The 11052-nt window shown below is 54.2% G+C and overlaps 1 protein-coding gene across 1 annotated transcript in view; it reads left to right on the top strand.

Moving 5' to 3' along the window:
• The first annotated feature begins 1964 nt into the window (after positions 1-1964).
• Positions 1965-11052, top strand: part of LOC137363920 (matrix metalloproteinase-25-like) — a 62334-nt gene continuing 53246 nt past the window's right edge. The window contains exons 1-2 of the mRNA XM_068027418.1: positions 1965-2748; positions 9132-9264. Of these exons, the coding sequence (XP_067883519.1) occupies positions 2563-2748; positions 9132-9264 (319 nt within the window). The 5' untranslated portion in view covers positions 1965-2562. The remainder of the gene's footprint in view (positions 2749-9131; positions 9265-11052) is intronic.

Genomic DNA, 11052 nt, shown 5'->3' with positions numbered 1-11052 from the left:
AGGCAACTTGATTGAAACATATAAGATCCCGAGGGGTTTTGACAGGGTGGATGTGGAAAGGATGTTTCCCCTTGTAGGAGAATCTCGAACTAGGGGTCACTGTTTAAAAATAAGGGGTCGCCCATTTCAGACAGAGATGAGGAGAATTTTTTTCTCTCAGAGGGTCGCGAGTCTTTGGAACTCTCGTCCTCAAAAGGCGGTGGAAGCAGAGTCTTGGAATATTTTTAAGACAGTGGTAGATAGATTCCTGTTGAGCAAGGGGGTGAAAGGTTATCGGTGGGTAGGTGGGAATGTTGAGTTAAGGTTACAATCAGACCAGCCACGATCTAGTTGAATGGCAGAGTTGGCTCGAGAGGCCGACTCCTGCTCCCAGTTCCTATCTTTGAATGTGTCTGTGTGTGACAGTGTGCATGTGTGCGACTGTGTTTGTGAGTGTGTGTGTTCCTGTGTCACAGAGCGAGAGAGAGAGGTTAACCTCCAACAAAGTGTCTCCACTAGGAGAGCATGACACATTTTCATATACATTTCCTTTATAGATATTGAAAGAACCAGTGTGCATTTATAAGGCACCCTTTGCAATCTGAATGCCCCAAAGCCCTTCACAACCAATTAAGTACTTTTTGAAGTGGCTCTCGGCTCTCACCTGACCGCAGCAGGTTTTTCAGTTATTATGGTTTTAACCCTTTTGCATTTTATTTGTCAAGTGAACAGACAGCGACAGGTTTTGTTGTGGCTTTAAAAACGGAAGATTAATTATCATTGAGCAATATGCCTTATCCCGAAATGGTTGCAACTTCATCCACTCCCGCATTCACGCACGCACGCACGCACACATAAGAAGAGACGGATAGAGAGGAAAAGGGGTAAATGGTTTTAATTGAGGTAGGGTTCCGGGGTTTCACGGTAAGCCTGTTGAATTTTAGGGGAGATCAATTTCTCTTTAGTTGCAAGCCTAAGGCGATTGTAGATTTCTCTGTTGTTTGAACATTCCGTTTGAAGAGAGGGGATTGCTTCCAATTCACTGCTGCACAAGTTGAAAATGTGGAGTTTGCTTTCCATTTTTGCTTGTTGGATTTTCTCCCAGCTGTCAGCTAGACAATCTTTTATGATTCTTCTTCCTTGGGTCTCCCACCCTCTCTCTCCAGAGAGCTACTTTTACGGTCAAAAATGGTCTTGCACCTTTGCCTCTGTTGGGAGACAGATTTTCCTCCCTGTAGTGACCGGCAATGGGCCCAGGGATGTGGCTACTTCACACCTGCTTTGTTTCAGAAGAACCCATTCAATTCAAAAATGTTTCTTTTTGGGTTCAGGATGGGTGCAATCCACACCTCTTAGCTCTGAATGTATTCTTTTGTCCCTGCCAGACAGTTTGAATATATAAAAGTGAGGTCTTTGGAACATTGGTGGCTGTTTTTAAAGCACAATGCCTAGTTTTTTTTAAAGAAAAGTCCATTTTTATAACTCTTCGGGTTGTGCTCTTGTAGTTTTAATCACTGCACTTTATGTTAGCTTGACAGGAGTCGCTGTTCCAATGCAGGAATTACGCACAGCAAGCTCCCACAAAGGGTAATGCGATAATGCCCGGATCATCTGTTTTTGCCTTGTTGGTTGAGGGATAAATATTGGCCCCAGGAGACTGGGGAGAATTCCCCTCCCCCTTCCGTGCTCTTCTTCCAATAGTGGCTGTGCGATATTTTACTCCCTCAATACTGGCACCGGAGTGGGGAGTCAACCTGGATTATAGGACTCAAGCCTCTGGAGTGGGGGGCCTCAAACCCAGGACCCTCTGAGCGGGGAGGTGTGGTTATATCGACACCAAGTTTGGGCGTGGGTGATGATTGGAGGGAGCACATGGAAGGTTCCAGAGAAATGAGGCTCAACATTTTTAAACCTGTATAATCCAGGGAGGAGGGAGGGAGGGAGGGGCTGAGGCCGGAGGTAGTATGGACTCTAGGAGGGCAGTTGCTGAGTCTAGAAGGATATCGCATGAGATAGGAACACCCGAGACCCTGTTGGAAGAAAAACTGGCAGATGTGCCTTATCTCAGCCTCTCAAAATGAAAGGAGCAGCGTCTTGTGGCAAATCGTTTTAAATTGGAGAAGTGGGTGTGGTCAATTGGATTTAAGCAAAGCTTTCACTTGCTAATGTACTGTGCTTGTGAGCAGTTAGGAGCAGGGCTGTTCTCTGTTCTGTGTGTGTGTGTGTGTGTGTGTGTGTGTGTGTGTGGGTGAGTGTGTGAGTGCATTACATTACAGCCTCCCCTGGGCTCCTCGCAGCTTTCTCACTCAATCCATTAGAGAGAGAGAGAGAGAGATTAACAGAGAGAGAGACCGACAGAGACAGAGAGACAGAGACAGACAGAGAGAGAGAGAGACAGGCAGAGACAAAGTGAATGAAAGGCAGAGAGAGACAGAGAGAAAGAAAGAGAGAGAAACGGAGCGAGAATTACAGAGAGACAGGGAAATACAGAGAGGGAGGAGAAAGTGAAGGAGCAACAGAGAGAGAGAGAAAAGAAACAGATGAAAAGAGAGATATCACAAGTAAAGAGATAGAGTCTGTGTGATGAGCAACGATAAGGAGACTGGGGAAGACAGACGCACTGAAGATTCGGCTCCCATCTCTTGGAAATACATTCCTGGAAGGGGTTCCTCAACAACAACAATGCTCCCTGCATTTTGGATCTTCCTAATCTTTACCGATTTAACCAGATGTGAGCAGCCTGAAGCACAAGAGGTTAGCAAAGGAGTGGTAAGTACACCAAGGCACAGCACTCATTTTTTTTTTAGCAATCTTTGGACCTCTGGCTTTACCCCTTGTTACCTCCTTCATGCTGACTGCTTTAAATTCCCGGAGAGTGTTCCTTGCTGAGGATGGGAGTATGGGTGAGGAGCAGCGGGGAGGAAAGGCTGGGGACCCGAACTCTCGATCAGGGACCGGAGGTGACAGTGTCAGCCTTGCAAGCGATGCCCGGCCTACCCTAGCCTTGTATCCAGGGAGGGCGAGCAAGGCAGAGATGGCTAAGAGGACACTTAATCAAGTTTATTCAAAAAGAAAGTTTGAAAGAATCGGGGAGTCAGGAATGAGGATTTCAGTCGATCACTCCCTGGGGTGACATCTGCTCATGGATACCCTGATCCATTTGCTACCTCTATACTTGACCATTTCAACGCTCTCCCCGGCTGCTCTCCCACATTCCACCCTCCAGAAACTTCACTTCATCCCAAAACTCCCACTGGACCCCCGTGTCCTAACTCTCACTGAGTCCCATTCATCCGTCACCCCCTGTGCTCGTTGGCCTACTCCGGCTCCCGGTCCGGTAACACCACGATTTTAAAATTCTCATCCTCGTTTTCAAATCCCTTCATGGCCCCTCGCTCCCCCCTCCCTATCTCTGTAACCACCTCCAGTCCCTACACCCCTCCCTATCTCTGTAACCTCCTCCAGACCCTACACCCCTCCCTATCTCTGTAACATCCTCCAGACCTTACACCCCTCCTTATCTCTGTAACCTCCTCCTGCCCCACACCCCTCCCTATCTCTGTAACCTCCTCCAGCCCCTGCAACCCTCCCTATCTCTGTAACCACCTCCAGTCCCTACAACCCTCCCTATCTCTGTAACCCCCTCCTGCCCCACACCCCTCCCTATCTCTGTAACCTCCTCCAGCCCCTACACCTCTCCCTATCTCTGCAACTTACTCCAGCCCCTACAACCCTCCCTATCTCTGTAACCTCCTCCAGACCCTACACCCCTCCCTATCTCTGTAACCTCCTCCAGCCCCTACAACCCTCCCTATCTCTGTAACCGCCTCCAGTCCCGACAACCCTCCCTATCTCTGTAATCTCCTCCAGTCCCTACAACCCTCCCTATCTCTGTAACCTCCTCCTGCCCCACACCCCTCCCTATCTCTGTAATCTCCTCCAGCCCCTACAACCCCTCCCTATCTCTGTAACGTCCTCCAGTCCCTACAACCCTCCCGATATCTGTAACCTCCTCCAGTCCCTACAACCCTCCCTATCTCTGTAACCTCCTCCAGCCCGCTACACCCCTCCCTATCTCTGTAATCTCCTCCAGCCCCTACAACCCTCCCTATCTCTGTGACCTCCTCCAGTCCCTACAACCCTCCCTATCTCTGCAACCTCCTCCAGCCCGCTACACCCCTCCCTATCTCTGTAATCTCCTCCAGTCCCTACAACGCTCCCTATCTCTGTAACCTCCTCCTAACCCACACCCCTCCCGATCTCTGTAACCTCCTCCAGCCCCTACACCCCTCCCTATCTCTGTAAACTCCTCCAGTCCCCTACAACCCTCCCTTTCTCTGTAATCTCCTCCAGCGCCGACAACCCTCCCTATCTCTAACCTCCTCCAGCCCCTACACCCCTCCCTATCTCTGTAAACTCCTCCAGTCCCTACAACCCTCCCTTTCTCTGTAATCTCCTCCAGCGCCGACAACCCTCCCTATCTCTAACCTCCTCCAGCCCCTACACCCCTCCCTATCTCTGTAAACTCCTCCAGCCCCTACAACCCTCCCTATATCTGTAACCTCCTCCAGCCCCTACAACCCTCCCTATCTCTGTAACCTCCTCCAGTCCCTACAACCCTCCCTATCTCTGTAATCTCCTCCAGCCCCTGCAACCCTCCCTATCTCTGTAACCTCCTCCAGTCCCTACAACCCTCCCGATCTCTGTAATCTCCTCCAGCCCCTACAACCCTCCCTATCTCTGTAACCTCCTCCAGTCCCTACAAACCTCACTATCTCTGTAATCTCCTCCAGCCCCTACAACCCTCCCTATCTCTGTAACCTCCTCCAGCCCCGACAACCCTCCCTATCTCCAACCTCCTCCAGCCCCTACACCCCTCCCTATCTCTGTAACCTCCTCCAGTCCCTACAACCCTCCCTATCTCTGTAACCTCCTCCAGCCCCTACACCCCTCCCTATCTCTGTAACCTCCTCCAGCCCGCTACACCCCTCCCTATCTCTGTAATCTCCTCCAGTCCCTACAACGCTCCCTATCTCTGTAACCTCCTCCTAACCCACACCCCTCCCTATCTCTGTAATCTCCTCCAGCCCCGACAACCCTCCCTATCTCTAACCTCCTCCAGCCCCTACACCCCTCCCTATCTCTGTAATCTCCTCCAGCCCCTACAATCCTCCCTATCTCTGTAACCTCCTCCAGTCCCTACACCCCTCCCTATCTCTGTAATCTCCTCCAGCCCCTACAACCCTCCCTCTCTCTGTAACCTCCTCCAGCCCCTACAACCCTCCCTATCTCTGTAACCTCCTCCAGCCCCTGCAACCCTCCCTATCTCTGTAACCACCTCCAGTCCCTACAACCCTCCCTATCTCTGTAACCTCTTCCTGCCCCACACCCCTCCCTATCTCTGTAACCTCCTCCAGTCCCCTACAACCCTCCCTATCTCTGTAACCTCCTCCAGCCCCGACACCTCTCCCTATCTCTGTAACTTACTCCAGCCCCTACAACCCTCCCTCTCTCTGTGACCTCCTCCAGCCCCTACAACCCTCCCTCTCTCTGTAACCTCCTCCAGCCCCTACAACCCTCCCTCTCTCTGTAACCTCCTCCAGCCCCTACAACCCTCCCTATCTCTGTAACCTCCTCCAGCCCCTACAACCCTCCCTATCTCTGTAACCTCCTCCGGTCCCTACACCCCTCCCTATCTCTGTAATATCCTCCAGCCCCTACAACCCTCCCTATCTCTGTAACCTCCTCCAGCCCCTACAACCCTCCCTATCTCTGTAACCTCCTCCGGTCCCTACACCCCTCCCTATCTCTGTAATATCCTCCAGCCCCTACAACCCTCCCTATCTCTGTAACCTCCTCCAGCCCCTACACCCCTCCCTATCTCTGTAACCTCATCTTGCCCCTACACCTCTCCCTATCTCTGTAACCTCCTCCAGACCCTACACCCCGCCCTATCTCTGTAACCTCCTCCAGACCCTACACCTCTCCCTATCTCTGTAACCTCCTCCAGCCCCTACAACCCTCCCTATCTCTGTAACCTCCTCCAACCCCTACAACCCTCCCTATCTCTGTAACCTCCTCCAGCCCCTACAACCCTCCCTATCTCTGTAACCTCCTCCAGTCCCTACACCCCTCCCTATCTCTGTAACCTCCTCTTGCCCCTACACCCCGCCCTATCTCTGTAACCTCCTCCAGCCCCTACAACCCTCCCTATCTCTGTAACCTCCTCCAGCCCCTACACCCCTCCCTATCTCTGTAACCTCCTCTTGCCCCTACACCTCTCCCTATCTCTGTAACCTCCTCCAGACCCTACACCCCGCCCTATCTCTGTAACCTCCTCCAGACCCTACACCTCTCCCTATCTCTGTAACCTCCTCCAGCCCCTACAACCCTCCCTATCTCTGTAACCTCCTCCAACCCCTACAACCCTCCCTATCTCTGTAACCTCCTCCAGCCCCTACACCCCGACCTATCTCTGTAACCTCCTACTGCCCTCCCTATCTCTGTAACCTCCTCCAGCCCCTACAACCCTCCCTATCTCTGTAACCTCCTCCAACCCCTACAACCCTCCCTATCTCTGTAACCTCCTCCAGCCCCTACACCCCTCCCTATCTCTGTAACCTCCTCCAGCCCGTACAACCCTCCCTATCTCTGTAATCTCCTCCAGCCCCTACAACCCTCCCTATCTCTAACCTCCTCCAGCCCCCACACCCCTCCCATGTCTGTAATCTCCTCCAGCCCCTACAACCCTCCCTATCTCTGTAACCTCCTCCAGCCCCTACAACCCTCCCTATCTCTGTAACCTCCTCCAGTCCCTACAACCCTCCCTATCTCTGTAACCTCCTCCAGTCCCTACAACCCTCCCTATCGCTGCAATCTCCTCCAGTCCTCACAACCCTCCCTATCTCTGTAACCTCCTCCAGTCCCTACAACCCTCCCTATCTCTTACCTCCTCCAGCCCCTACACCCCTCCCTATCTCTGTAACCTCCTTCAGCCCATACAACACTCCCTATCTCTGTAACCTCCTCCACCCTCTACAATCCTCCCTCTCTCTGTAATCTCCTCCAGCCCCTACAACCCTCCCTATTTCTGTAACCTCCTCCAGTCCCTACAACCCTCCCTATCTCTGTAACCTCCTCCAGCCCCTGCAACCCACTGTATCTCTGTAACCTCCTCCAGTCCCTACGACCCTCCCAATCTCTGTAACCTCCTCCAGTCCCTGCAACCCACTCTCTCTCTGTAACCTCCTCCAGTACCTACGACCCTCCCTATCTCTGGAACCTCCTCCAGTCCCGACAACCCTCCCTATCTCTGTAACCTCCTCCAGTACCTACGACCCTCCGAGATCTCTGCACTCCTCCAATTCCGGCCTCTTGACCAACCCCCGATTCCCATCGCTCCACCATTGGCGGCCATGCCTTCAGCTGCCTGGGGGTCCCGAGCTCTGGAATTCCCTCCCTAAACCTCTCCACCTCTCTCTCTCTCTCCTCCTTTAAGACACTCCTTATAACCGACCTCATTGAGGGAGCTTTTGGTTGCCTGACCCTGAAATCTCCTGATGTGGCTCGGTTTCAAATTTTGTTTTCAACTGCTCCTGTAATTTGCCTTGGGCCATTTTATTATGTTAAGTGGGCTACATGAATATCAGTCGTTACTGTTTGTAGATTGTGTCTTCGTACGAAGCCTTAAAAGAAGGAACAGTGCGTCACAGCCCATTTCATATCGCCCTGAATTTTTATTCCCTTTGAGCTCATCCACTCATGCAAACTGACTATTACCCATATTATATTATCAAACAAAGGCACATCGTCCCTCAGACAGTGAGGGAAGACATGCAGAGAAATGTATCTGCACAGAGGGCCCACAAGGTGGGGTTCAGGCAGAGAAAAACACCTCGTCAGGAGAAATATCTGAAACTGCGGGTGATTATAAGGAGAGAGCGGGGCAGTGGGATTAGTTTGAGGATTGATACAGGGCCATGGGGAGAGCGGGGCAGTGGGATTAGTTTGGGGATTGATACAGGGATGTGGGGAGAGAGCGGGGCAGTGGGATTAGTTTGGGGATCGATCCGGGGCTATGGGGAGAGAGCGGGGCAGTGGGATTAGTTTGGGGATCGATCCGGGGCTATGGGGAGAGATCGGGGCAGTGGGAATAGTTTGGGGATCGATCCGGGGCTATGGGGAGTGAGCGGGGCAGTGGGATTAGTTTGGGGATTGATACAGGGCTATGGGGAGAGATCGGGGCAGTGGGATTAGTTTGGGGATCGATCCGGGGCTATGGGGAGTGAGCGGGGCAGTGGGATTAGTTTGGGGATCGATCCGGGGCTATGGGGAGAGAGCAGGGCAGTGGGATTAGTTTGGGGATCGATCCGGGGCTATGGGGAGAGAGCGGGGCAGTGGGATTAGTTTGGGGATTGATACAGGGCGATGGGGAGAGAGCGGGGCAGTGGGATTAGTTTGGGGATCGATCCGGGGCTATGGGGAGAGATCGGGGCAGTGGGATTAGTTTGGGGATTGATACAGGGCGATGGGGAGAGAGCGGGGCAGTGGGATTAGTTTGGGGATTGATACAGGGCGATGGGGAGAGAGCGGGGCAGTGGGATTAGTTTGGGGATTGATACAGGGCGATGGGGAGAGAGCGGGGCAGTGGGATTAGTTTGGGGACTGATACAGGGCTATGGGGAGAGAGCGGGGCAGTGGGATTAGTTTGGGGACTGATACAGGGATATGGGGAGAGAGCGGGGCAGTGGGATTAGTTTGGGGACTGATACAGTGGGAGGATGAGCTCTGTTCAGTGAGCTCTGAAACATTCCAGTTGAAATGTGACAGCAGCATTATCTGTGATAATATATAGCTGTGCGTTGGCAGAATTTACTGGGTTTTTAACAGCGGTCAGTTGTTGCTGAAACACTGAGGGCAGCCCAGTTAAGCAGTGTGGTCCCCTCGCCACCCACCCGTCAATTCTGCTTGCAGAAAAGGCGCGGTGTCAGGGGCGAAATGGGTTCTCCGCTGTCTCGGGACCCACGAGCAAGTGTCGGTGTCCCAACAGCAAGCGGGGAAGCCTCCCGAAAGTGGCAGTGCTCGGGAGCGTCGCTGACGGGGAGATGTACCGCTGACGGTTGGCCCCCACCCCGCCGCTCTCTCTCTTACAGGATTGGCTGACACGCTACGGGTACCTGCCGCCGCCCGACCCAATCAGTGGCCAGCTGCAGACCCTGGAGAGTCTGACTGACGCCATCAAATCCATGCAGCGGTTCGCCGGGATACGGGAGACGGGAATGCTCGGTAAGGACGGGTCGCGGCGGGAGAGGCAGTGGCGCAGAGGGAACGCGGGAGGAGGGGGGCGGAGAGGAGGGGTGGTGAGAGAGTGAGGAGGAAAGAGGCGAGTGCTGTAACCATGTTGGGCAGCCAGTGGGCACACAGCAAGATCCCACGCGCAGGAACCGAGTTGAATGACCCAATGAGAGCAGTGTTTGGTTCAGGGATAAGTATCGGCCCCAGGACACCGGGGAGAATTCCCTCCACACCGCGCCCCCCGCTCTTCGTCCAATAGTGGCCCAGGGATCTTTTACATCCACCCGAGAGAGCAGACGGGGCCCCTCGGTTTAACGTCTCATCCAGAAAGACAGCACCTCTGACAGTGCGGCACTCCCTCAGTACTGACTCTACTACAATGCGGCACTCCCTCAGTACTGACCCACCGACAGTGCGGCACTCCCTCAGTACTGACCCTCCGACAGTGCAGCACGCCCTCAGTACTGACCCTCTGACAGTGCAGCACTCCCTCAGTACTGACTCTCCTACAGTCCGGCACTCCCTCAGTACTAACCCTCCGACAGTGCGGCACTCCCTCAGGACTGACCCTCCGACAGTGCGGCACTCCCTCGGTACTGACCCTCCGACAGTGCGGCGCTCCCTCAGTACTGACCCTCCGACAGTGCGGCACTCCCTCAGTACTGACCCTCTGACAGTGCAGCCCTCCCTCAGTACTGACTCTCCTACAGTCCGGCGCTCCCTCAGTACTGACCCTCTGACAGTGCGGCACTCCCTCAGGATTGACCCTCCGACAGTGCAGCCCTCCCTCAGTACTGACTCTCCTACAATGCGGCGCTCCCTCAGTACTGACCCTCTGACAGTGCGGCACTCCCTCAGTACTGACCCTCCGACAATGCAGCACTCCCTCAGTACTGACCCTCCGACAGTGCGCCACACCCTCAGGACTGACCCTCCGACAGTGCGGCACTCCCTCAGGACTGACCCTGCGACAGTGCGGCACTCCCTCAGGACTGACCCTCCGACAGTGCGGCACTCCCTCAGGACTGACCCTCCGACAGTGCGGCACTCCCTCAGGACTGACCCTCCGACAGTGCGGCACTCCCTCAGGACTGACCCTCCGACAGTGCGGCACTCTCTCAGTACTGACCCTCCGACAGTGCGGCACTCCCTCAGTACTGACCCTCCGACAGTGCGGCACTCCCTCAGTACTGACCCTCCGACAGTGCGGCACTCCCTCAGTACTGACCCTCCGACAGTGCAGCCCTCCCTCAGTACAGACCCTCCGTCAGTGCGGCACTCCCTCAGTACTGACCCTCCGACAGTGCGGTACTCCCTCAGTACTGACCCTCTGACAGTGCGGCGCTCCCTCCATACTGAACGTCTGACAGTGCGGCACTCCCTCACTACTGACCCTCCGACAGTGCGGCACTCTCTCAGTACTGACCCTCCGACAGTGCGGCGCTCCCTCAGTACTGCCCCTCCAACAGTGTGGCACTCCCTCAGTGCTGACCCTCCAACAGTGAGGCACTCCCTCAGTACTGACTCTCCTACAGTGCAGCCCTCCCTCAGTACTGACCCTCCGACAGTGAGGCACTCCCTCAGTACTGACCCTCCGACAGTGCAGCACTCCCTCAGGACTGACCCTCCAACTGTGAGGCACTCCCTCAGTACTGACCCTCCAACAGTGCAGCCCTCCCTCAGTACTGACTCTCCTACAGTCCGGCGCTCCTTCAGTACTGACCCTCCGACTGTGCGAGACTCCCTCAGTACTGACCCTCCAGCAGTGCGGCGCTCCCT

This window comes from Heterodontus francisci, unplaced genomic scaffold, assembly GCF_036365525.1.
Source record: "Heterodontus francisci isolate sHetFra1 unplaced genomic scaffold, sHetFra1.hap1 HAP1_SCAFFOLD_645, whole genome shotgun sequence".
Classification (NCBI taxonomy): domain Eukaryota; kingdom Metazoa; phylum Chordata; class Chondrichthyes; order Heterodontiformes; family Heterodontidae; genus Heterodontus; species Heterodontus francisci.
The sequence above is the reverse complement of the archived record's forward strand: the minus strand, read 5'-3'. Positions and strand labels throughout refer to the sequence as shown.